This window comes from Poecilia reticulata, chromosome 13 (assembly GCF_904066995.2).
Source record: "Poecilia reticulata chromosome 13, P_reticulata-male-v2, whole genome shotgun sequence".
In the NCBI taxonomy this organism is placed as follows: domain Eukaryota; kingdom Metazoa; phylum Chordata; class Actinopteri; order Cyprinodontiformes; family Poeciliidae; genus Poecilia; species Poecilia reticulata.
Genome location: NC_088842.1, coordinates 30,538,506 through 30,565,142, shown reverse-complemented (window position 1 = coordinate 30,565,142; position 26,637 = coordinate 30,538,506). Strand labels below are relative to the sequence as shown.

The following is a 26,637-nucleotide window of genomic DNA, read 5'->3' as shown; positions in this document are numbered from 1 at the left end:
GAATTTTTACGAATAAATTGCCCTGAATTTTTCAGCGGCTAACGTTTTGTTTTTTCTTGCGCCTGCATCAGATGTTGCTGAAATACCCCCGTTATCTGTGACATGCGAAGCCTCCTGACGGGGCTCATATGATTGCTCATCACTATCTCACCTCTCCGCCTCCTTCCTCTCTTGGTGTTGCATTTGTATTTGCTGCTCACCCCTCCCCCTCGCACGAACACACACACACTTTTACACACAAACAGAAAGTGCAGTAAGTTCCCCTATCTGCCAGAGCCAGTTCCTCCATCTAAGATGCTGACTTGTTTATGTTGAAGGGGGACAAGTGCTTGAAACCTGCCAGCTCTTGCACCCAAAAAGCTCGCTTCAGGCGCCTTCTCTAAACTTTAATTTGCTGCAGGAAACGGCAACATGAGCAGGACTGCTCTGCTGCTGATTTGCGGTCGATAGGCAGCAGCGAGAGACGGAGCGACGGGCCGGTTTCCTCGGGCGTGGATGACTTCTCTGCGTGAGGCGGCCCTCATCTCACCCGCCTGTAAACACACACAGCAGGAGGAGGAAGAGGAGGAGGAGGAGGGAGCGTAGGGGTCAACCATGGAGCTGTAGCTCAGATGCCCGAGCGGATCGCCACCGGAGGAGGAGAGCGCTGCAATGAACAAGACCAAGAGGTAAAGAGCAGGCGGCGGCGCCGAGCTGTGAACTCTGAGGTTAAATGTGAGATGCAGTGTTGGTGTGGTTTTTCTGCAAGAGGTTCAAAAGAAACAAAAGCCTGTTGGGTTTTTTTTTTTAATTTCCCGCTTCGAGAGCCTTTTACTTTTCTCATGTTTATTTTATTGCAAAAAGAAGAATAAGTGCGTGTGTGACCTGCTCACCTGTCGGACAGGAGAAGTTATCTCTGCGTGTGTACACTGCACACAGCCCAGCCCTGACGTTCAAGCTGCGCGTAACCGCTCTGCCTCTCTGTGGAAAACTTCTTCTGCTTTTTTTTAAACTTTCCTTCTCCGTCCAGCTGAAAACCGTTTTCTGTTGTTCATCCACGACACCTCAAGTTTGCATTTGCTGCAGTAGACTGCGTCCCGCTTCGGTGCCTCCTCTGGTACTTTTTTCTATTTCCCACTGCTGGAGTTGTGGCCGCAGGCGTTATCAGCTTGACTGGAATGAACGTGTGGGTTCTGGGCCGGCTTCGCTTAAAGACGACCCGAACCAGCCGCCACGCGACCGTGGTTCCCCTCCCTCTGGGGAAAAGGCAGCACAGAAACCAGCAACACGTCTGTTAGGACTGGACGGTTTCTCACAGTAGCTGGAAACTAAATTTTTAACCGCCGTCTTTCCCCAAGAATTGATTTCATTTGGGCCCAAACGGGGAGAAGATGGGCTGAAAACTGGGCCCCATAAGGGCCATTGTTTGTGGGTTACATAATTGTCCCTATGCTAATTTTGAAACATGTTGTGATGTCACACGAGCAGGTTCCTGCACCCATCCCCCTTCTGGAGGGCAAAAACTGCTAGCCAACATGACTAGCATTGGAGCTAGCCGTCAAGTTGCATAACGTGCTAAATCTCAAATGTGCACCTGATCTATGAAAGAAAAATGGACTCAGTGCTTTGCTACGCCACGACAACTAGAAAAGGTCAGGAAAAAGTTTTAATTAAGAAACGAAATAGGGACGGTCATAACCAGGTTATGCTAGCTTGACCATGAAAATCTTAACATGTAGATGTGCTGCAGGATTCTGTGCATTTCAGTTCAGTTACAGAATAATAAAAAAAGAAAGGCGACCTAAACAGCCGACAGATAAACAGAGCAGGTGTTTAAATTAGCAAATGAACCACCGCAGTGTTAGCTTGGCTAATAGCAGCTGTAGCTAATCTCCCGCAGAGATCAACTAATAATGAGAGATAAATAAACATCAGGCCTAAAAACATAAAGCTCTTCTGTTCTTTGTGTGGGAAACGTTTGTGTGTGTTTTGGTGTTGAATCCTGATACATTAGCTGCGTTGTTGTCAGTCAGTTGCCACGGCAACGGGTCTGTGTTTGTAGCGTAGCCGACACAGAGAGCAAGAAAAAAAAAGTGGTTTTGAGTTTTTCTTTAATGTTTTTTTTTTATGCATTTGAAAATTTGTTACAAGTGAAATAAGCTCCGATATCTTTGCTAAAAAGTTACATGTAAGTCAGTTTTGTATTATTTCAAGTTTGCTAAGATGTCTAGAAACTAGACCAACAACATTTGGTAACGTTTTGCGTTTTTGCAGTGCAGAGCCAATCCTTCCTGAATCCCCCCGTATTTTGTAAATCTCCCTTTAAACTCTCTAATGAGCTTGAAGAGTAGAAGCATTCGTCCTTCTGGCTTCTACCTGATTTTTTTCCTTCCACTCAACTTTCTGTTAACATGAGTCTGTGAACGTCCAGCGTCTTTAGGAAGCTCATCCGGGTCGTGGTGTCGGTGACGGTCAAACTGCCGAGTCGGCAGGTTTTCCAACAGCTGCCGTCAAAAATGCCGTTTTCTGATTGGTGCTCTGCAATATTTGAATTTTCTGACTTAATTTGGGTTTTTATTGGAATTAATCAGCATAAATGAATTAAATATACCCAACCTTGCATAATACACTGAAAAAACACAAAATCTTACCAACTAGTTTTGGTCTAGTTTTTATTGCAAATAAACTAACTTAGTAACTTAGATATAGGAGCTTGTTTTAAGTGAATAATTCCTTATTATTGATGAAAAATATGAGTTATAAGTATAAACTTTTAATGTCTTGTTCCACTGGCAGATTATTTAATTTATAACTAGAACTTTTTAAATCGATATTAAGGATTTATTTACTTAAAGCGCGTTCCTATATCTTTCTTAAAAGTAACTTTTAAGTTACTTTTGTCTTATTTAAGTGTTATAAGATATTTGCACCAAATTAAACCAAAATACTTGATAAGATTTTTTATTTTTATTTCACATTTTTGTCTAGATTCTAGTGCAAATATCTCAGCAAACTTGAAATAAGACAAACAAGTAACTTTTAAGAAAAACATAGGAGGTTTAAGTAAATAATTCCTTATGAAAACGTAGTTATAATTAAAATAATCTTAAAAGTAAACTGGACATTTTTCCCCTATTAAAAGTTAAAATCTATTGTTCCACTTGTAGATTATTTTACTTATAAAAGATGTGTTGTTTTAAGTTAAATAATCTGCAAATGGAGCTTTTCTTCCATGAATATTAAGGAATTACTGAGTGAAAACCAGTTTCTGTTTTCAGCTGAAATAAGTCAGTTTTGTCTCGTTTCAAGTGCGCTCGGATATTTTCACTATACTGGACCAAAAGTACTTGGTGAGACGTTGTGTTTTTGCAGTGCAGAGTTAGATGAATGGCCCTTCATGCAGGGGGAACAAGAGCCCAGGTTGTGAGAAGCGGAGCGCAGGGAGCCGCCGCACAATCCAGGCCTTCAAAGGGCCCGGGAACCAATTAATCAATTAAGAAAAGAAAGCCAGGAATTTGCATTTCCCCTGCCAGAGTGAGGCGCCCGGGATCGGGGCGGGGAGCGCAAACCCAGACGCTGATTTCTGGGTCAGATTCCCCCCCCCGAAGCAGGGGGATTCAACATGTGGCGCGGGGGCCGTTTGTGGTCCTTGGAGTAATTCTGTGTGGCCGATAAGGCAAAGTGTCCGTACACTGAACAATGTGAGGTAAAACATTAACATTTTGTTTTACTTGCTGCTTTTGTTTCTTTTTACTCAGAAACACATTTGACAAAACAAAGTGAAAAATTAAGAAAAATCAAATTTTTGTTGCTAGAAGTGAAAAAAAAAATATATATATAAACAAACAAAATGGAGAATAATATCCTCCAAAAGTTAAATGACTGTAAACCAAGATATTACTCAAGAAAGAGGAAAACTGATCAAATTATCAATCATTTAATATCTAAAAATTACATCATCAGATGGAGCAAAATATTAAGTGGAAAGTTTGGTATTTAAGAACCAAAATGACAATAATTCATATAAGTATCAAAAAATAAAATAAAATTTTTCCAAATCAGTTTATTTCAATAAAAAACTGATGAAACTTTAACAGAAGCTGCAGATGTGAGTCTTTTTATGGTGGATTTCTGGTTAAAACATGTTTGTTTTTCATTCATTTGGTAGAAAATCCAGAAATTTTACTCAAGCAAGAGCAAAAATACTTCATAATAAAATTACTCAAAGTGCAGCGTAGTAGAAATACTAATAAAAGTAATTTTTTTTCGAAAGAACATTACTCAAGTACATGTAAAGGAGTAAATGTAAGTAGTTACTACCCAGATCTACTGTAAACATTAAGCCAAACCTCACATTAGTGTCTTATTAAATTCATTACTGTGCAGATAAAGTTACTTTTTCACATTAATCGGTGAGAAAAAAAAAAGATTTTCAACTCCAAACTCGTTTGAACTGAACCAACAATCCGCCTAAATGGAAGTCAGAGCGGATAAATTCAGCAGAAAGTCCAGTTTCCCTGGAAGCGCCGTTAAATTTAGAATCACAGAACCGCCGGACTCGGAGGAAAGAGCCGGATGCAAATGAACGGTTCGCAAACAGAGTCCGCTTGTGTTCAGATTTGCATGTTTACCAACAGCGCCGTCTCTGTTCTGGTTGTTCGGTGAAAAAAACAACAGAGAAACTGCGGCGAGTCGCACCTGAGAGGCAAAGACGAGGGGAAATTCCCTCTGCTGACGTCATGACGTCAACAACGTCTCCCCGTCAGCGTTTTCAGGCTCCGCGCGCGCGCGCGGCTGCTGCTTCGACAGCAGGTGGATTCACTGCGAGCCAAACGGCGAACAGGTGAAAGAGGAACCTGTAGCTGTGATTGATTTAACTTTTAATTAAGTTTTTGGGGTAAAAATAACTTGTTGTGGTTTTTATTTTAGAAGGTTTAACAAAAGGAACAAAAAGGGGAAACGTCTCGATTTAGCATCTTTTCTTCTGCTTCTTCCTTATAAATACACTGCAAAAACACAACATTGTTACTTAAAAGTTACTTTTGTCTTGTTTATTTCAAGTACTAAGATAACTGCACTATAAATTAGACAAACGGTACTTTGTGTTGTCTCGCTTCTAGTGCAGATATTTTAGTGCACTTGAAATAAGACAAAACCAACTTAAAAGTAGTTTTCAGCATGTTTTACCTTAATATTTATGAAAAAGTATTTCCCATGATTTAAGTAAAATAATCTACCAGTCACACTGGTATTTTTAAATCAATATTAAGGACGTTCTGACTTAAAACAAGCTGCTTTATCTTGTTATACATTTATTTGTAAATTCATTTTGTCTTATTTCAAGTGTAACAAGATATTTGCAAATGAAACCAGACAGTAAGATTCTGTGTTTTTAAGTAAAGATAAAATCTTCTAGTTCCACTGGCAGATAAATAATAAAATGGGGAAAAAAGTCACATTATAAGTGAATAATCTGCCAGTGGAACTAAAACTTTTCATCAATATTAAGAAATTGTTGCTTTAAAACAAACTCTTATATTTTGCTGTAGTTACCTGGAATATATTTTTGTCTTAATTCAAGTAATAAGATGTTTGCGCTCAAAACTAGACAATAAATTTTGGGTAAATTGTGTAACTTTTCACCAAGATACAGGAGACCCAGGATTATTTCACTTCTGAAATAATCTGCAAGCGGAACCAGTTACTTTTTAATGAATATTAATGAATTATTGCTTAATAAAAGCGCATATGTTGCCAGAACATTACTTGTAAGTTAGTTTTGTCCTATTTCAAGATATTTTCACTAAAGTAGACATAAATACTTGAAAATACTTTTGGAAATGCACAAAAATTGCAAAATCTTAAGTATTTTTTTTAGTATTTTTTGGTCTAGATTCCAGTGCAACTTGAAATAAGACAAAACTAACTTATAAGCAAGATATCAGAACTTGTTTTAAGTGAATAACTTGAATATTTATAAAAACTAAAGCAGATTATTTCACTGGTAACATTTTTCCTGGAATAATCTGCCAGGAACTAAAACTTTTCCGATCAATATTGAGGAATTATTGACCTAAACAAGCTCCCGTTTCTCGCTGAAGCTTTAGCTGTAAGTTAGTTTTGTTTTATTTCAGGTGCACCAAGATGTTTGAACTAGAAACAAAACCAAAAATACTTGGTAGGATTTTGTGTTTTTGCAGTGCAGCGTGAGCTGAACCACAGTGGTTCACGCTGTACTGGGGAGTGTTTTGAATATAGTAGGCAGGGTGTGTGTGTGTGTGTGGGTTTCGCCGCCCTGCAGGTTTTAACATGAACCACCTGCAGCGCTGCAGTGAGGATGCCGCAGGTCGGGGGTCACCAGTGAGGGGTGTGTGGAGTTCTACCTGGGTGCAGCTGCGCATAGGGGCGTCTGTTGGTATAAATAGACGAGTTAATGTCACCCTGTGTGTTGTGCACAAACTGAAGCTCCTGTTTTCTGTTTGTGTGTGTGTGTGTGTGTGTGTGTGTGTGTGGCGAGCGCCAGCAGGCCGGGGGAAATGAGCCGCGCACACAGAAGTGAAGAGAAGGGGATGTAAGTCTGGCCGTTCAGGGAACTTCTCTGCGAGTTCTGCGAAGCGGCTGCGCTTCCTGGTACAGCGGAGAAGAGAGGCCGACACGGTTTCACGCAGATCGCTCTCCCGTCAGACGGACACGAGCAGCCGAGAGCAAAACGACGAGCTTTACTTCAGCGTCAACCTGCTAACTGAGAGCTGCACTGCAAAAACAGAGTCTCACCAAGCGCTTCTGGTCTAGTTTCTAGAGCCAACATGTTTCTACACTTAAAATAAAACAAAGCTAACTTAGAAGTAGCTTCTCAACAATAAATAAGAGCTCGTTTTAAGTCAATAACTCTTTTACAAAAAAAATGCTAATTATGTCACTAATAAGACATTTTTTCTACAAATGAAACACTTTTTGTAAATATATTTTAAGTGCGCCAAGATATTTGCATTAGAAACTTGACCAAAAATACTTAAGGTTTTGTGTTTTTACAGTTAATGTGTTTCACACAAAGTCTACAGGTATTATTGCCTGTTTATGGTGCAAATATCTTATTACACTTAAAATCAGACAAAACTAACTTATAAGTAGCTTTTCAACAAGAAATAAGTCAGTTATTCTTCAATGTTTACAGTAAGTACTGGCAGATTATTCCATTTATAACAGGAAAACGTCCTGCTATCAGTGAGATAATTAGCCGGTTGAACTTTTTCATCAATGTTAAGGAATCATTAGCTTAAAATAAGCTCATATTTCTCTATGAAAAGTTACTTTTCAGTTAGTTTCGTGTATTTACACTTGAAACCAGATGAAGCTACTTGGCAAAATTGTGTTGTTTTTTTTCAATTGCACTTTAAAAAAAAAAAAAAAAAAAGGGAGCAAACAGAATCAGGGAGTTGTTATTGTGAAATAAAGTGGAACGTTGCTCAACGTGGATTTTGAAGAGGAAGCACAAATCTGATCACGACACGCAGAAAAAGTGGGCATTCGTGACGTCACAGCTCTCACCCTGCGTGACTCGGCAGGGCTGAGCCAATGACTTCAAAACGGGACCGTATTTCCAGTGTTTCACAAGAACAATTGCACTAGCGAGGTTTCTCTCTCTGTGTGTGCGCGCGCGCGACGTGTTGCCACGGTGACGGCATCCAGAAATGGCGTAACGTGGGACTTTTTTGGGCTCCCCCGGATTGCAACGTAGCTCAACAGATTCATTTAAAACTCAATGAGCTCGACGGGGTTTTTAATGAACCTTGTGTTTAAAATAACATGTTTAAATCTCATTTAGTTTTCCTCTAATCTCAGCATAAAAACTGCAAAAACACAAAACATTACCAAGTACCTTAAGTCTAGTTTCTGGTGCAAATACCTTCACACACTTGGAGTAAGACAAAATGGAGAATTTATGACTTACAAGGAACTTCAGTAGATTCGGAACTCGGTTGCTAGGTTACGGGCTGGGCTTGGCTGGGGTTGCTAGGTAACTGCGCAGTGGAACATTCTACCAGCTGAACTAGAACTTTCTCAACTTGAAACAAGCTCCTATTTCCTCATAAAAGGTTTAAAAAGTGTTAGTTTTTCTCTTATTTCAGATATTTGCACTAGAAACCAGAACAAAAATACTTTTTTTTTCTGTTTTTGCAGTGCATGAGGTGGTTCACACTGTAAAAACACAAAAATCATACCAACTATATTTGTCTAGTTTCTTGTGGAAATATCTTAGTCCACTTGAAATAAGACAAAATTAGCTCAAAAGTAACTTTTTATGACGCTGTAAGAGATTGTTGAAGTTCCAGCAAATCATCTCACTTATATTTTTCCCATGTTGCAAGTGAAATAATCTGCTGGGGAATCTACTTAAAACACGCCCCTACAACTTCCTGAAAAGTTATTTTGTACGTTTATTTTGTTTACTTCGAGTGTACCAAGAGATTTCCAGAGAGAAATACTTTATGTTTCTGCAGAGCATTCAAACGTGTAAATAAACCTGAAAACCTCTGAAAGCTGCAGCTCTCGTTCGTTTGGCTTTTCTGTGCGACTTGGAATAAAGAAACCAAACCAGTGTCTGTGTGCAGAGTGTGAAGCTGAGCCGCTTTCCGTGCGTGACGCCTCACAGAGCCGCAGCTCAGTTTATCTGATGTGGGGCGCTGCGCCTCCGCACATGCTGACCCGCGCCGAGCTCGCCACAAGTTGCTCTACTTATTTCTAGACAACTGATGTTCTAAATCTGTCTGATGCTCTCCGTTTCCCCCTCCACAAACTCCTCTGACTCGCTCTAAGGAAACCCAATGCTGAGACTCCCGGCGGGCTGAAGAGCAGGAAGCTGGTCCAGCGCCGGAGGAACACATGCCCCAGTCCGCAGGACATCAGCAAGGCCCTGCAGAGCCCCGGCTCCGCGCCCAGCGCCAGCGCCGCCAGCCTGGACGAGCTCATCCAGCGCTGCCTCAACTGTTTCGGTTCGGCTCCTGCCTTTTGTTTCTCACACACACACACACACACACACACACACACACACACACACACACACACACACACACACACACACACGTGCCTACAGAGTGTCATGTGCCTTTAGTCGCCATCAAAACAAGGTTGCATAATGGAGAGAAAGCGTAAGAGACACAAAAACGGGCAGGTCCGTTTTTGACAAGTTCCGTTTAGATGGGAGGCAGAAACTTTTCCTGCTTTTTGTTTAAAATCAATCAGCTCAACTAAAACACAAAAACCTGGAGAAATACGTCACTTACACTGTAGAAACACAAACTTTAAGACCAACTATTTCTGGCCTAGTTTCTAGTGTAGATATCTTACCACACTGGTAATTATCAATCAATCAATCAATCACATTTTATTTGTGTAGCACATTTCAGCAGCAAGGCATTTCAAAGTGCTTCACATAATTAAAATAAAAACATCATGTGACAGAGAATAAACAGAAAGACAGAGAATTTAAAAAAAAAGAAAAAAGGTTAAAGATAAAAACATTAAAACCCCTTGTAGGACTTCAGTTAAACATCTCACACCTCAGAGTTTTAGTTAAAACGCCATTTAACAAGGATTCTCACACCTCAGAGTTTTAGTTAAAACGTCATTTAACAAGGATTCTCACACCTCAGAGTTTTAGTTAAAGCGCCATTTAACAAGGATTCTTAGACCTCAGAGTTTTAGTTAAAACGCCATTTAACAAGGATTCTCACACCTCAGAGTTTTAGTTAAAGCGCCATTTAACAAGGATTCTCACACCTCAGAGTTTTAGTTAAAGCGCCATTTAACAAGGATTCTCACACCTCAGAGTTTTAGTTAAAGCGCCATTTAACAAGGATTCTCACACCTCAGAGTTTTAGTTAAAGCGCCATTTAACAAGGATTCTCACACCTCAGAGTTTTAGTTAAAGCGCCATTTAACAAGGATTCTCACAGCCCTAGATATAATAAGATAAAATGAACTTTTCAGCAGGATATGGGAGCTTCGTTTCAGTCAATAGTTTCTCAATACTGATGAAAAAGTTCTAGTACAACTGGGGTATCATTCAGTTATATTAAGACAGTTTCCCCATGTTAGTGAAACAGCCTGCCAGTAGAACTGGAACTGGTTGCTAGGTTACGGGCTGGGCCTAGCTGGGGTTGCTAGGTAACGGCGCAGTGGAACATTCTACCAGTGGAACTAGAACTTTTTCATTAATATTAAGAAATTATTGACTTAAAAATAAGCTTCTATATAACTTGCTAAAAAGTTATTTTTGTTTTATTTCATGTGTAATAAGATGTTTACACCAAAAAACACTTTGTTTTTGCAGAGGTCACGAAAGACGGTAAGACCACCCCAGTTATTGTTCGTTTTGGACACTTTTGTTCCAAATCTGATATTTTAGAGAAGCGTTGAATTAAAGACGGTGTTGTCCTAAATCTAAATTAGCTCTCTACAGAGAAATTTGAAAAACTGCTTACATCTTCAGCTTCTATATCTTGATGAAAAGTTATTTATAAGTTAGTTTTGTCGTAGTTCAAGTGAACTAAGATATTTGCACTAGAAACTAGACAAAAAAAACTTGGCGAGATGTTGTGTTTTTGCAGTGCAACACACATTTGAACACTACAGAAATACAAAGTTTTACCAAGTAAGACAAGAGAAGGATAAGACAACATTTACCTTAAATAAGACAAAACTAACTTACAAGTAATTTTTCAACAAGACATCAGAGTTTTTTTTTAAAGAAGTAATTAATTCTTCAATATTTATAAAAAAAATGTACCAGTTCTATTGGCAGATTATTTCACTTATAACAAACATTTTATCCATGTTATAAATGATATAATCTGAAATGGAGCTAGTATTTTTTAATCAATATTAGGGAATTATTTACTTAAAACAAGCTCCTATATCTTACTGAAACGTTACCTATAAGTTAGTTTCGTCTTATTTCAGATATTTGCACCAAAACCACTTGGCAACATTTTGTGTTTTTTTCAGGGTTTTGTTCTTCTGACGGTTTGTGTTGAGATTATTTCCATTTCTCTTCCAGTTTTGTGTTGAATTTTTAACATTTCATGGTTTTGATGGAGAACAGGTGGAAGTTAGCATGTTTAGCTAGCTGGTGCAGCACATCTCTGTGCTCTACTTTGTCCCATTTTGAATAAATTCAACCCAGCAAACGCATCGCTGTGTTTTTTTTCCTCCCAGATTCGGAGGGGAAGATGCCCAGCTCCCGCGGTTCGCAGCTGGTCCACATGACCCTGATGATGCACAGCTGGGTGGTTCCGTCTCAGATGTTCGTCCAGAAACTCCTCACCTTATATCCTTTGAGCCGCTGCTGCTGGACCGACTGGCGCTCCGCTCCAAAATCACATGTTTAGAAAGTTATAATCAGATCAGCGAACAGCCAAAGCTTTGTCTGGACTCCTGCAGAGCAGCTGGGAGTTCACGTTCATGTCCTTCATTCGGGTTTGAATCTTTGACTCCATTTCCTGTCACTTATAAGGATTGTCCCATAGACAAACGGGGACTGAGGCGGGCGCAGATCTGCCACCTGGTCAGGTGAGTAGTGGCAGCGGCAGAAACGGTCCTCCGGCTCGGTTTGCGAGTCGTAAACATGTTTTGTGTTGGGCTCCGGGGGTAAGGCAGTGGATCAGCCAGTTCCCGGCCGTTTTTGAGAAGGACCCCCTCCTGGAGCAGACCATGGGGGATCTGTGGGAGCTGGTCCAGCTGGATGGGGAGAAGACGCACTCGCAGCTCATCGACACCTCCTGCATGTGAGTCATGTTGTCGTTAGAGACGCACTGCAAAAACACAAAGTAGTTTTAACTCCAGCTTCTAGTAAAACATCTCAGGACACTTGAACTGAGACAAAACTAACTTATAAGTAGCTTTAGGGAAGATTTATGAGCTTCTTTTAAGTCAATAATCTTGAATATTGATGAAAAATGTCTAGTTTTACTATCAGATTACTTCACTTATAAGACAGGAAAGATGTCTTGTTATAAATTAAATAATCTGCCAAAATAATTTCAAGAATTATTGGCTTGAAACTCCCATATCTTACTGAAAAGATACTTGTGAGTTAGTTTTGTTTTATTTAAAGCGTATTAAATATTTGCGCTGGAAGCTAAACCAAAAATACTTGGTAAAGTTTTGTGTTTTTTACAGAGTTTATTTTAAATCAATAATTTCTTAATATTGATTAACTTCCACTGACATTTAGAAATGTCTTCTTATAAGTGAAATAACCTTGTAATGTTTATAAATATGAAGGAATTAGCTCCTATGTCTGTCTAAAAATCTGCCTGTAAACACTTGAAATAAGACAAAACTGAGATATTTACACTAGAAACTAGTCAGAAATACTCGGTAGGACTTTGTGTTTTTGCAGTGCGCCACCATGTACTGCAGTTGTCGTTTGCTCAGTTGGGCATGTCTGAAAACTCTCTATAAATAAAACGTCTGTCTATTTCTGTCCTGATTCCGTTCCTTTATTTGTTTTGTTTTTTTTCCCAGAAACCCTCATCTGAACGCATCGCAGGCGCCTTCGCCCTCGGTGAAGAAGAGGAAGGTGTCGTTAATATTCGACCACATGGAGCCGGATGAGATGGCCGAGCATCTGAGCTACCTGGAGTTCAAGAACTTCTGCAGCGTCTCGGTACGTTTGCAGCTCAGCGACGGTGGAAACGGCCACTGAACACACAAAGCTATTCATATACTCATTTAAAATAATACTTTCTCAATGCTTGATGTAAACGCAACAAGCAGAAAGCAACAGGCTGTAGGTGTTCAGAAGGTCAAAGGTCAACCTAACATCCCTGCTTCTGTAGTGGTTGGGCAACAAATCAATAACAACATATACCCAGATAAATACGTGATCAATATCAATAGATAATATATCTGGTAGAATATTCGACATTCACTGAGCTCTGATCCATCACCACCAAGAGAAGTTGGTGGAATCAACCAACTCGCTCGCTCTTCGGTTGCCTGGCAACAACCTTCTGGGAAGTCCCCGCCCCCCAACTTCGTTGCCTAGCAACGACCTTCTGAGTAACTTGTGTAGCAGTTTAAAGTTTCCCCACTGCGCCTCATAACTGCTTAAAAATATTTTAAAAAACAATGGCGTGGAGAGAAAACTGAAGGTCAGGTGACTCGTTTGGCAGTTATTTAAAACAAAAACAAAAAACTAATAATTATCAATTTTGACCCATATGAAACCCTTATGTGAGGAATAGCCAACATTTTTATCACATGGTCCAAAATCACTGAGTCAAAAAAACAACAACAACCTAAAAACTAAAATCAAGCCATTTCTATGAGGCCAATAATAATTCCACGGAGATCAGAAATAAAACGTTTGATAAACGAATTGATTTCTTTCTTCAACTGAAGTTGGGGGCCACAAAAAGTTGGTCCAGATCAACTGGCCGCCGGGCCGCACTGCAAACTATACGTTAACTTTTTGTTTTGTTTTCTCTCATGCAAAATGACATCAGTTTCAGTGCCACCGGATTGAGAGTGCAGCACAAAGTTTGATTTCAACATCTGCTCAACCGCAAAGCCTTGAATGACCTGAATGCCATAATCTGGGCCACTTCTCTGGGGACAAACTGCACACAGCTTAGAAAATGGCTGACCAGAGGCTCCAACGGAGGCTGCTAAAAATATAACCAAGACTAGAAATATAACCAAGACAGAGCTGCAACTTTTAATAATCAATTACCCCATCGATTAATCGGCTGTTCTATCGATTAATCGATTATTCTATTGATTAATCAGACTAAAAATGGCACATTCTGCAAGTTTCTCATTTAACCACTTTTGCATTTTTATACAATATTACAAATACATTAAAAATGCTAATAAACAAATACACCAATTGCTATTTCAAATAAGAAATAAATGTTTTATTACATAAAACGCAACAACATCTTTTTTAGTGAATGTTTGATCATTTGTTGCTAAGGTAAATACGTTTAACATCAACATGCTAGAAGCTCTTTCTGCTTGATATCAGAACAGCGTAGGGCGGATCCGTTTATTTTTAATAATTGGGTCACAACAGGAGATATTTTCATAGATTTGAATCTGGTGAAGCCACTTGAGGAGTTCTGGGTGAAACTTATTTACAGACAAAACGTTTTTATCTTAAATATTTGCATTTTTGTAAGGTTTTGTTTTAATTACTGCTCTGATTATGTTGTTTTTTTCATTAAATTGTCTTTTTTTAGAGTCTGTATACCCCAGTTAACGATTAATCGATAGCTAAATTAGTTCACAATTATTTCAATAATTGATTAATCACGATTAATCGTTTCAGCAGAATCACTCCTTTAGTCAGACACATGATATTACAAATACATTAAAAATGTCAATAAACAAATACACCAATTGCTATTTCAAATAAGAAATAAATGTTTTATTACCTAAAACGCAACAACAGCATTTTTTTAGTGAACGTTTGATCATTTGTTGCTAAGGTAAATACGTTTACATCAACATGCTAGAAGCTCTTTCTGCTTAACATCAGAACAGCGTAGGGCGGATCCGTTTATTTTTAATAATTGGGTCACAACAGGAGATATTTTCATAGATTTGAATCTGGTGAAGCCACTTGAGGAGTTCTGGGTGAAACTTATTTACAGACAAAACGTTTTTATCTTAAATATTTGCATTTTTGTAAGGTTTTGTTTTAATTACTGCTCTGACTATGTTGTTTTTTTCATTAAATTGTCTTTTTTTAGAGTTTGTATACCCCAGTTAACGATTAATCGATAGCTAAATTAGTTCACAATTATTTCAATAATTGATTAATCACGATTAATCTGATTAATCGTTTCAGCAGAATCACTCCTTTAGTTAGAAACATGATGTGTTGAAAAATCAAGCTAAGATACTCAATAACATCAACATGTTCTCATGTCTTTCCCATATTGAAGAGTGAGCAGGAGAAATTGACCTCTGCTTCAGGTCACTTTAGGACGTTTACTGATCATTACTAATCAAAGGTTTTTAGAGACTTTTTATTATTTAAATTAACTTTATATGAATCTTTATGAGTGCCATTAGCCGTGGCTTTGGGGATTTTGCTGCAGATTATTTCTAAAGATGTGATTTTTCAGTTTTGAGCGAATGTGCTCAGATTAAAGGTTGTGTGTTCACACGTTTTCAGTGTGAGATTTTCCTGCAGCAGCATCTTAAACTGACTGCGTTTCTCTTTCAGTCGCAGATTAGAGGATAGAATCTGTGGAGAGTTTCAGAAGCTGGTTGGCTTTTTAATGCGATGCGTTTTTTCTGGTCAGTTCCTGGACTACCGCAGCTACGTGGTGCGAGGTTCTGTGAGGGACAACCCGGCGCTGGAGCGGTCCGTCATGATGTGCAACGGCGTCTCGCAGTGGGTCCAGCTGATGATCCTCAGCAGACACACCGCCCAGCAGAGAGCCCAGGTCTTCACCAAGTACATCCATGTGGCTCAGGTACTACTTTAACTGTTAAACGCACTGCAAAAACACTAAATATTACCAAATATTTTTGGTCTGGCTTCTGGTGCAAACATCAGCAGCCGTTCAGGAAGAGATAGGAGTTTGTTTTAATTCAACAATTCATTAGTATTGATGAGAAATGGCAGGTTTTTCTATTTATAACATAGGAAAATTTGTTGTTATAAGTGAAATAATTGCCAATGAAAGTAGTACTTTCTCAACAATATTAAGAAATTAATTGGTTTATATTTTAAAGATCTTGATTTAAAATAAGATCCCATCTTGCTGATAGTTTTGTTTTCTTTAAAGAGAACCAACATATTTACACTAGAAACTAGACAAAAAAATACTTAAGATTTTGTGTTTTTGCAGTGCAAAATGTGTTTGATGTTAACCAGAAATATACTTCTCTAACTTTTACACTGCAAAAACACAAAATTTGAAAAGAACAAAACTGACTTGGAAGTAACTTTTCAGCAAGAAATATGAACTTGTTTTAGTTAATAATTCAATAATATTGATGAAAAAAATTCTTGTTCCACTGGCAGATTGTCATGATTATTACGGTGACCAAAAACAAGCTCCCATTTCTTGCTAAAAAAGTTACTTCTAAGTGGGTTTGTCTTATTTACAGTGCACTAAGATGTTCAGACAAGAAACTAGATAAAAAGTACTTAAGATTTTGTGTTTTTGCAGTGCGTAACGTGTTTCATGTTGCCCTTGTGGCTCCGGTCTCCAGAAATATACTTCTGTAACTTCTACACTGCAAAAACACAAAATCTGACCAAACATTTTGGTCGAGTTTCTGGTGCAAACGTCTGAATGCAGTTGAAATAAGACATAAGATTTAGAAACAACTTTTCAGGAAGATATAAGAGCTTGTTTCAAGTAAATAATTTCTTAATATTGATGAAAAATAGCAAGATACGAAATAACTGGATCCACTGGTAGATTATTTCACTCATAAAATGGGAATTGATATAAGTGGAATAATTGTGAGTGGAACTAGTACCTTTTCATCAGTATCAAGGAGTTACTGATTTAACCAAGCACCTGTTTAAAAAAAAGTTACTCATAAGTTAGTTGTGTCTAATTATACTAAGGAATTTGCACTAGAAACCAAACCAAAAAATAAATACTTGGTAAGGTTTTATGTTTTTGCAGTGTAGGGAGTCATGGGGCCATTTTCAAATTGTTTAAGATGCTTTTTCTTCCTCCTGTAGAAACTGAGAGCTTTGCAAAACTTTAACACTCTAATGGCGGTGACCGGAGGCCTCTGTCACAGTTCGATCTCTCGCCTCAAAGACACGTCCAACCTGCTGCCCCCCGACATCACCAAGGTATTTCAGCACCAAACTAACCTCACAGTCCGGCCTGGTGGCTGGTTACCTACCAGATATTAGCTTATAGGACTGAAACGATTAATTGTGATTCATCAGTTATTTGTATAACTGATTTGGTAATCAGTTAATTATTAGAGTATACAGACTCAAAAAAGACCATTTGATGAAAGAATAACACAGTCAGAGCAGTAATTAAGCCAAAGCTGTAAAAAAAGAAATACATTTTGCATTTAAAATAAAACAAAATTTAAAAAAAAGTTATTCATCTGATAATATGTTCAACCCAGAACTCCTTTAGGGACCATTTTTGCTTCACTTGGTTAAAATGTTTGTTAAATAAATATAGAAATTAAGCACTTTTTCTATCCAATTGTTAATTGGTTAATCCATAAAAGTCAACAACTTACCCCCACAGTGCATTGATGCAAACTATTTAGCTTGTAGCTATTTAGCAAGCTAGTTTAACTTGCTAAATAGTTAGCTCAGAGTTATTGAGCCTGCTAGTTTAACTTGCTAAATACTTAGCTACAAACTATTTAGCAAGCTCGTTTAATTTGATAGTTAGCTCAAAGCTATTTAGCATGCTAGTTTAACTTGCTAAATAGTTAGCTCAGAGCTATTGAGCGTGTTAGTTTAACTTGCTAAATACTTAGCTACAAACTATTTAGCAAGCTCGTTTAATTTGATAGTTAGCTCAAAGCTATTTAGCATGCTAGTTTAACTTGCTAAATAGTTAGCTCAGAGCTATTGAGCGTGTTAGTTTAACTTGCTAAATACTTAGCTACAAACTATTTAGCAAGCTCGTTTAATTTGATAGTTAGCTCAAAGCTATTTAGCATGCTAGTTTAACTTGCTAAATAGTTAGCTCAGAGCTATTGAGCCTGCTAGTTTAACTTGCTAAATACTTAGCTACAAACTATTTAGCAAGCTCGTTTAATTTGATAGTTAGCTCAAAACTATTCAGCATGCTAGCTTAACTTGCTAAATAGCTAGCTACAAGCTAAATAGTTAATTTAGTTAGCTACAAGCTAACTAGTTAGTAATCTAAATAAGATAATTACTTTACAATGTACATATTTCATTTCAAACTAAATATTTAGTTTGTTAATTAAGATAAACAAAGCATTTATTTTCAAACAAAGTATCTAGTTTGAAGCTAAATATTTGGCCACTAGCTAAATGTTTCGCTTGTGGGTCAGAGCTAATCATTTAGCTTATGAACTAAGACTTTGCCTCTGAAGCTGCAGTTCTTCTTAAAAAGGTAAATTAATGAAATGTTCTCCACACTTTGATGTAAAACAAACTAAAAAACTGGATTCTGGGCTCTGAAAGTAAGACTCTTTCAAAAACACAAATCAGCTTTCAGTAGGTTAGCAGATATGATATCCTGTGATGTTTTAAAGCGTTTTGTCAGAGTGAAAAGTCTGTTTACAACTTCCTGTTTGCTGTCCAGGCTTTTCCTTTGTAACATATTGATGCTGGTCTGTGGTGGATTTGCTTAATATTTCCATATCAGCAGCCAAGACAAATGCAAAACGGACTATTCTATTTTTGATCAACAAAACCAGACTACGCCTTTAGGTGAGGTGGATTCGTCAAACGGTTTATTTGACTTTGACTAGGCACTTTTCACTGCAACACCTGATGGTTTCACTCTTTTAATGTTTATTAAACCCTTTTTCTCTGATCATTAAGCCGTCAAAAAAACTCTTACGGAAGAGATTTGTACCATCATGAGACATTCGAATGTCTTTTTTTCAAGAGGACAAAAACATTTATAATCTAAATAAGAAGAACTAAGTAGGTTTGATTATTTTAGTGATTCAGAGTCTTAAAATGAGCAGTACAAGTGGAAATAATCTGCTTAGAGTGAGTTAAACAGATTCTAATCTAACCAAGGAAAATTAGCAAAAAAGGGCCTAAAACGAATCCCTGAGGGACGCCATATGACTACCTGAATAAGTTTGATGAAAAGATCTGTTAAATATGCTTCTAAGCGAACCAAGAATAAGTGTGCGCCAAATAAAGAAAAGGTCCTACAATGGAGCCCTGAGGGACACCACGTAAAATACAGATCAAATCTCATGTTTCAGTTGAAAAGAACAGTAAAGTTTCTGTTTGAAAGGCAAAATGTAAACTATTTTAAGGAGAAAAAACCAGAATATATAGCTTTTTACGAAGCAGCTTAAACAGCTAAAGTAAAAAAAGAAGAAAAAAGTAATAAATAAAAGCTAAAGCTAAATCTGTAAATGAGAAGGTGGCAAAACAAAGATAAGGTTCAGTTTCACTCAGGATGTCAACACACGCCAAACATGTCGTAAAGGTCAAATCTGCCAAAGGTCGTTTATAAACACAACCTGACATCTAAACTTAACACGTTGGAAGTAATTTGGTCATGCAGACGTGACCAGGCAGGCAGATCCGTCAGCCAGGTGGAAGATAGAAACTGGTGGAAAAGATCAGTTTGACATGGACATACTGACCAACCGTCCATCTGGAATCTGAGCTGATTTATTGGTTTCATCAGGAATGATACTATAAAAATACAGTTCAGAAGGTAGAGAAGTTATTTTTCCTATAAGTGAAATAATCTGCCAGTGGAAATATAACTTTTCCATCAATATTGATAATTATTGATTTAAAACGAGCCTCTATATCTTGCTAAAAAAAGTTACTTGTAAAATAGTTTTGTCTTATTTCAGGTGTGCTAAGAAATTTGCACTGGAAAGTAGACCAAAAAAATACTTGATAAGATTTTGTTTTTGCAGTGCAGTATCGCAGCAACTACATTTCCTGCTTTCTGCTGCAAAAAAATTAAATAAAAAAAGAATTACTTGCATTTTAACTACATTCACATTTATATTACAAGCTTACAAAGTTAAACATAGCGATTAATCATGATTAATCATCATTAATTGTAATTCATTGTGATTGTCATTAATCACGATTAATCGTGATTAATCGTCATTAATTGTAATTCATCGTGATTGTCATTAATCACGATTAATCGTGATTAATCGTGGACCTTTTGGGCAACAAAGACCAGTTAACTTTCAGATTGCTTTCATTAATAACTAATCATGATAAATGTGATTAATGATGTTATAAACCATGATTAATCATAATCACATTGTGATTAATCGTGATTAATAATAAGGTGATTAATCACGATTAATCATAACTAATCATGTGATTAATAATGATTAATCACATCATGATGAATCATGATTAAAGACATTATGATTCATCATGATGTGATTTATTGTGATCAATCATAATATCATTAATCACGATGTGATTAATCATGATTACATTTTTTTTAATCGATTGACAGTACTGGGTTGAAGCAACCTCAACTTTTCCGGCTCTTCGTTGCCCAACAGGTCCTGAGTGAATTCACAGAACTCCTCTCTTCGCGGAGCAACTACAGCAACTACCGGCGGGTCTACAACGAGTGCCGGGGCTTCAAGGTGCCCATCCTGGGTGTCCACCTGAAGGACCTGATCTCACTCAACGAGGCGCTGCCGGACTACATCGACGAGGAGAAGATCAACCTGAGCAAACTGCAGCACCTGTACAGCAACATCAACGACCTGCTGGCCATCCACAGCTGCAAGCCGCCGTTCGAGGCCAACAAAGACCTTCTGCATCTGCTCACGGTGGGGGACGGGAGGAAAAACAAAAAAAATGGCCGCCAAGCAGTTCAAGAACATCTTAATTCATGTGTGTTTTAAATCTTTAGCTGTCTTTAGACTTGTACTACACAGAGGATGAGATATACGAGCTGTCATACAACAAGGAGCCCAAAAACCCCAAGATTCAGGTACGGAGATCCAGAGTGAGCTTATGCAACCTGTTTGTCACGAAACAAAATGGACATCTTCTCGCTTTCTGTGGGTGTAACGTTTTGAAACCAAAAGCACAGGCTCTATGCAGAAATACTTCAAAGTGAGCCACATCAAAGAGTCGTACGTTAGGGAAGTGTATTATGTGGTGGGTGTGCTTTTTCTTCTTGTTTCTCACAGTCCTTGGTGTGTCGGTCCACAGCCTGTCGCTCCTGTTAAACCGCCGGTAGTGGCAGAATGGGGATCTGGGGTCACCCCCCGCCTCGACTCCGACACCATCTCAAAACACGTCAAACAGATGGTGGATGTGAGTACGACTCTCCTGCCTTTCACTTCCGCGCATTCAGACGCTCCTAAAGCAGAACTGACAGTTGGCAACTTCTGCTTCTCTGCTGCCCCCTGCAGTCCATCATGAAGAACTACGACCTGAACCAGGACGGCTACATTTCACTGGAGGACTTTGAGAAAATAGCAGCCAACTTTCCATTCACCTACTGCACTCAAGAAACTGACAGGTGGGGACGCTTAGCCAGACCCACACTGCAAAAACCACAACATTTCACTGAGTCATTTCCTGTTTTCTGCTCCGAAATATCTTGAAATAAGACGAAACTTTTAAAGTTACTTCCTTAAAAGTAAATTTTAAGGAAGAAATAAAAGCTGGCTTTAACTTTGAAGTCAATAATATTGGTGAAAAGGGTTATTACTTTATTGTATATATTTTATTAGATGTCTTAATCTGGGACCCGAGTCCAAATTTTGTACCACAAACAAGGGAAGCTGGTATTACAAAATCCTTGAAACCTTTAAAAAGTTCTAGTTCAACTGGTAGAATGTTCCACTGCACCGTTACCTAGCAACCCCAGGCAAGCCCAGCCCGTCGCCTAGCAACCCCAGCCAAGCCAGGCCCGTAACCTAGCAACCCAGGTCTAGTTCCACTGGCAGATTATTTCACTTATGAGAAAAATGTCTTGTTTTTAGTGAACTAATCTGCCAGTGGAACTAGTGCTCTTTCATCAACATGAACAAATTTTGATTTAAAACAAGGCAAGTTTAGTTTTATTTTAAATGTGCCAAGATATTTACTCTATAAACTAGGTCAAAAATACTTGGTAGGATTTTCTGTTTTTGTTGTGCAAAACTGCTAAAGTTTCTTCTGCTGGTGTCATGAATTAGCTTTGGTTCTGAACAAAGCCAATTCAACATCAGATTGTATGTTTCTTGTATTCGTCCCACAATAAAACATCCAGTAAAACTTTTAAAGTTCGTCTTAAAACCCATTTATTTTACTTGGCTTTTAACTCCTGCAGGATCTAGTTTTAGAGTGTATGTTTTTGTTTTTAAACTGTAAGAGTTTTTTATTTTTGTATTATGCTGTGTTTTAATGTACAGCACTTTGTATCAGCTGTGGTTGTTTTAAAGTGCTTTATAAATAAAGTTGGTATGGTATGGTAAAACATCTACTACATAAAAAAAAAAAAACTCATGATTTTAGGTCCTAATTGGGTAAATTCTTCTTCCCAGGGAGGGGCAAATCAGCCGAGAAGAAATCACCTCTTACTTCATGAGAGGAATGTCCGTCTGCGCTAAGCTAGGCTACAACTTCAACGAGACGCATAACTTCCACGAGACGACGTACAAGCGGCCGACGTTCTGCGACACGTGTGGAGGCTTCGTGAGTATCAGCGGCTTGTTGTGCTTCTGTTTTGAACCAAATGTTGAGAGTGACCTGTCGTCTCTGTCCTGTTCAGCTGTGGGGCGTCATCAAACAGGGCTACCACTGCAAAGGTAAGACAAGGCCCAACATGCCCACAGATGAATCATGTTCACCGTTATTAAAGGAGAAAGACAACTTAAAGCCACATTGAGTTAAAGAAATTGATTGCTGCATAACTGCTCCAAACAACATATCTAAAAATATTTCAGAGAGTTTATTTAGTTTTATCTCATCTGAACATAGAAGATCATATTATGGATCCAGAGCCGTGCACAGTTCAGTCAGCCTTCAGGTGTTGAGTTTTTTTGGCTCCAGTGTTATATAAAGCTTGATTGGTGCCACATATTTAGCTTGGAGCTAAACATTTAGCTAGCTAATTAAATATTTAACTGATTATGCAGCTTGGTACTAAATATTTAGTGTGTTGACACTAAATGTTCAATTAACAAACAAAATATTTAGCTTTCTTCTAAATATTTGGCTCCAAACTAAGTATTCAGCTTGGAATAACTGAATGAAGTTACAAGCTAAATAGTTAGTTTCCAAACTAACTATTAAGAAAACTGAATTGTTTTCTAACTAACGATTTAGCTCAAAACTGAATATTTTGCTTGGTTCTTAATATTTAGTTAGTAGCTAAATATTTAGCATGGAGCTAAATGTTTAGCTTGGTGCTAACTGTTTATTTAGCAAACTAAATATTTAGCTTTGTTCTAAATATTTAGTTAGAAGCTAAATATTTAGCATGGAGCTAAATGTTTAGCTTCTAACTAAATATTTAGCATGGAGCTAAATGTTTAGCTTGGTGCTAAATGTTTATTTAGCAAACTAAATATTTAGCTTTCTTCTAAATATTTAGCTCCAAACTGAATATTTTGCTTGGTTCTAAATATTTAGTTAGAAGCTAAATATTTAGCATGGAGCTAAATGTTTAGCTTGGTGCAAACTGTTTATTTAGCAAACTAAATATTTAGCTCCAAGATAAATGTTTGACTTGAATCAAAATATTTAGTTTGGGATTGTGACATTTATAAATCTAAAGTGAATAACATTGTGAACACATGAATGATACATTTATTTTCTCTCTCGACAAGCTGAGCTGCAGGACCCAAATTATTACCATCCATGTTTGACTATGTAACTTTACAAACGATCATCTTCACCTGTTAACTTTTTGATCTTTTTTTAAGGGAACTTTAAAAATGTTTTGTTAAGTTTTGTCCTTGTTGTGCGTCTTGCTCTTAGATTGTGGGATAAACTGTCACCGACACTGCAGGGATCTGGTGCGGATGGGTTGCCAGAAGAAACACAAAAACACAACCGGGTCGTGTCCGTGCACTCCCGCTCCTGACTCCAGAACCAAGGGCAACAGCTGGGGTGTGTGCTTCATCCAAACAACACACACACACACACACACACACACACACACACACACACACACACACACACACACCTCCGTGTAAATAACCTCGTATGTGATTCTCTCCACCAGGTTCAGAGGAAGAGGCCTTCGTTTTCCCCCAAAGCAACGACACTGAACAGAACAGAGTAACGTCAGACTGGACACAGAACGCGGGCGATTCCACGCTGTCGGACCGCTCCACTCAGACCGACCCCGGGGTTTGGACGCCTGAGAGGAAAGACCGGAGGGGAAACCACCTCAACTGTGTTGGACACGCGTCCCCTGACAGACGGGTGAGACGTAAACACACCTGACAGAAAGAGGGGATCTTTACACCAACTTTAATTTGGTTTTTACAAGAGCAGATTATAGGATACCATTTGGCATCAAATTTAAGGCTGCAGTATGAAAGATAGATTTATTTTAATTATCTGTACAGGAGCTTCTACTTTAAGTGAAAAACACTAAAAATCTCCTGTAAATGTATGTTTTTTAAATAACTTGCAGCTAAAGGAAACTGCACTCATAATTTTAAGCTGTAACTTTAAAGAGTAATTGTTTTAAATTTTAATAAGAAAAGTGATGTTTTGTTGGTTTTAATTCTTGACTAAACAATGCTTTTACGACACCATGGTAGATAGAAAAAAATCAAGTACATTTTCGCCAAAAAACCCCCTAAATTTTCTAGAAAAATAAGGACATTTCTGAGCTTCAAAAGTCAAAATTTGGCTTGAAAAAAACCTAGAAATTTTTTAGTTTAATCTCAAAATTTTTCTAGAAAAAACATGAACATTACTAAGTTTCAAAAGTCAAAATTTTTTAAGTTTTTCAAACTCATTAATATCTTTTTTTCTTTTTAGAAAATTTTGGACAATCAACATTTCTGAGTTTTTTCTAGAAAATCTTTTGACATTTCAAACTCAAAATTTTCCATGTTTTTATTAATCACAAAATTATTTGGCAGAAATATACTCTTTTTTCAGTCCTAATACACCATCTTATTTTTTAAATACATTTGTAGTAACGGTCAGTAAAATGTCAGACAGAATCTGGGGGGTAAAAAATCAAGTTGAGCGTCATCTGTAGAAAGAAACCGCTCAGTCAGAAACAACCAATCAGAGCAAGGGAGCGGCACTTAGCTCTGCCAATCACCATCATGTACGAACTGATTACACCCGCCCCGTTTCTCTCTGCTAGGCTAGTTATAACATGGGCGCTGTGGTTAAACAGTTTTCCCGTTTCACTCACCTTCCAGGCCAAGACGCTGCCGCACCGAAGCAGAGGTTGCTCCATGCCGGTTTCCTTCCTCCAGGACAAGCTGGACGAGCTTCATCTGCACAAAGACAAAAGCCGAGAGCCGGACTGAACGCTCCTCTTCCTCCTCGGACAAAAAGCCAACCGGCGCCGCCGCCATGTTTGTTCCGCCGCTGACGTCGAACTTATCAGACTCTTGGCTGTAAATGGACTTCATAGTTGTGACGTTCTTGTTAGTTTGACTCTGGAGTTTTCAAGCGGTTTTTTTTTTTTTTTTTGGTTTCCTGTGTAATTTATGAAAACCTTGTTTTATTTGAAGAACACGTGCCTTGCATTTCTGGTGCTAAGATGAATTTCTGCAAACTTACAGACATTTCTTGGGCTTAACACACAGGAGCAGGGTAGGAAATTAACACTAAGCAGCAAAAACAAATATTTAGTACAACTTCGGCAGCTAAGACGAATGATTAGTAAATTGGGTAAGTAAACGCATGACTTTATTTGGGATTGAATTTGATAATGTCACTGAAACTGATGCTGCGTTCCAGTTTTACCAAGAGCTGGGAAATTCCGACTTCCCAGTGGGAAGAATAAACTGTAACACCGACTACCCCCAGTTAAGGCCGACTTCCTGTTTCAATATGGCCTCTCCTCACATCAATAGTAGCAAGATGTGGTGGAAACATGTTTATTTTACAAGATGTGTAAAAAATGTACCTCAAATCAATGTTACATGTAGCATCTAAAACTACATAACCTGAAAAAACTAAAGGCGGAAACTATCACTTGAAATGATGTATTGAAAACGATGTTTTTGGGTATCGCCATGTTGCCGTCACCTCGGGTAAAATCCAGCTTCGAGTTCCCACTTCCCAGGTATTAGGGCCAGAAAATAAATAAAAATTAAATACGAGAATAAAGTTGTAAGGGAATGAAGTCAAAATAATACAATACTCATAACTATTCTCGTATTAGTATGACTTCAAATTTTGATTTTAATCCATTTTTGCGATTTGTATTTTCATTAGATTCATAATACTATTACGACTTGCATTTCTACCGCTTTCTCATAAAACTGATTATTCTTGTGATACAACTTATTACAACTTGTATTTCGGCTTATTGGACAACTTTATGAGAATATAGCCAAAATAATACGAGTAAGTTATTACGAGAATAAACGGATTACCACTGAATGAGAATTAGTTGAATATGAGAAAAGTCTTAATATGACGGTCGTTTACAACTTGTATTATTTCAACTTTATTCTGGTAAAGCTGTAATACTGACTTTATTCTCATTTTAATTTTTTAGCATGGCCCTAACACTGTATTGTACGAAGTAACTGGAATGCAGCGCGACGACACTGGACTCGTTCGGCACCACTTGATAATGTTTTGAAGCAACATGCAAGCAAAATGTTTATTTCCTGCCCTGAAAATAAAATTTCTTCATTTACGGTTCAGCAGGACTGCACTGGAACAACACACGGTCTAATTATTCTCATCTTCCTCCTTTTGTCCTTTGTTGATTTCAGTTTTATCAAACAAATAAAGAGAAATACAAATACAGTCATATGTGTTGTGTTCGACTTTCCTTT

The 26,637-nt window shown here is 38.0% G+C and overlaps 1 protein-coding gene and 1 long non-coding RNA gene across 3 annotated transcripts; one reads left to right on the top strand and one right to left on the bottom strand.

The window, feature by feature from the left end:
* Positions 1 to 369: 369 nt before the first annotated feature.
* LOC103475111 (uncharacterized) lies at positions 370 to 25,122 on the bottom strand. The gene is made up of 3 exons (XR_535291.2): positions 25,032 to 25,122; positions 873 to 1,235; positions 370 to 646 (listed from the first exon to the last, which is right to left on the bottom strand). It is a non-coding gene; the product is annotated as an uncharacterized LOC103475111 (long non-coding RNA).
* rasgrp4 (RAS guanyl releasing protein 4) lies at positions 533 to 26,612 on the top strand. 2 transcript variants are annotated; one of them, XM_008426521.3, is made up of 17 exons: positions 533 to 668; positions 8,797 to 8,972; positions 11,197 to 11,308; positions 11,488 to 11,550; positions 11,634 to 11,765; positions 12,508 to 12,649; positions 15,297 to 15,470; positions 16,700 to 16,816; positions 20,203 to 20,478; positions 20,562 to 20,642; positions 20,867 to 20,971; positions 21,070 to 21,179; positions 22,189 to 22,339; positions 22,416 to 22,452; positions 23,627 to 23,758; positions 23,874 to 24,076; positions 25,039 to 26,612. In XM_008426521.3, the coding sequence occupies exons 1-17, from the start codon at positions 652 to 654 to the stop codon at positions 25,147 to 25,149; spliced, it is 2,139 nt and encodes a 712-aa protein (XP_008424743.1). In that variant the 5' UTR covers positions 533 to 651; the 3' UTR covers positions 25,150 to 26,612. The 2 variants fall into 2 exon arrangements, with proteins under 2 accessions (XP_008424743.1, XP_008424742.1); XM_008426520.3 differs by having other exon boundaries at positions 11,197 to 11,550.
* The last annotated feature ends 25 nt before the right edge of the window (positions 26,613 to 26,637 follow it).

Coding starts and splice junctions, on each gene's coding strand:
- rasgrp4 (XM_008426520.3), top strand. CDS start 8,863: ATGCCCCAGTCCGCAGGACATCAGCAAGGCCCTGCAGAGCCCCGGCTC. Junction 12,650..15,296: donor AGAACTTCTGCAGCGTCTCG/GTACGTTTGCAG, acceptor TTTTCTGGTCAG/TTCCTGGACTACCGCAGCTA. Junction 20,972..21,069: donor ACGTCAAACAGATGGTGGAT/GTGAGTACGACT, acceptor TGCCCCCTGCAG/TCCATCATGAAGAACTACGA.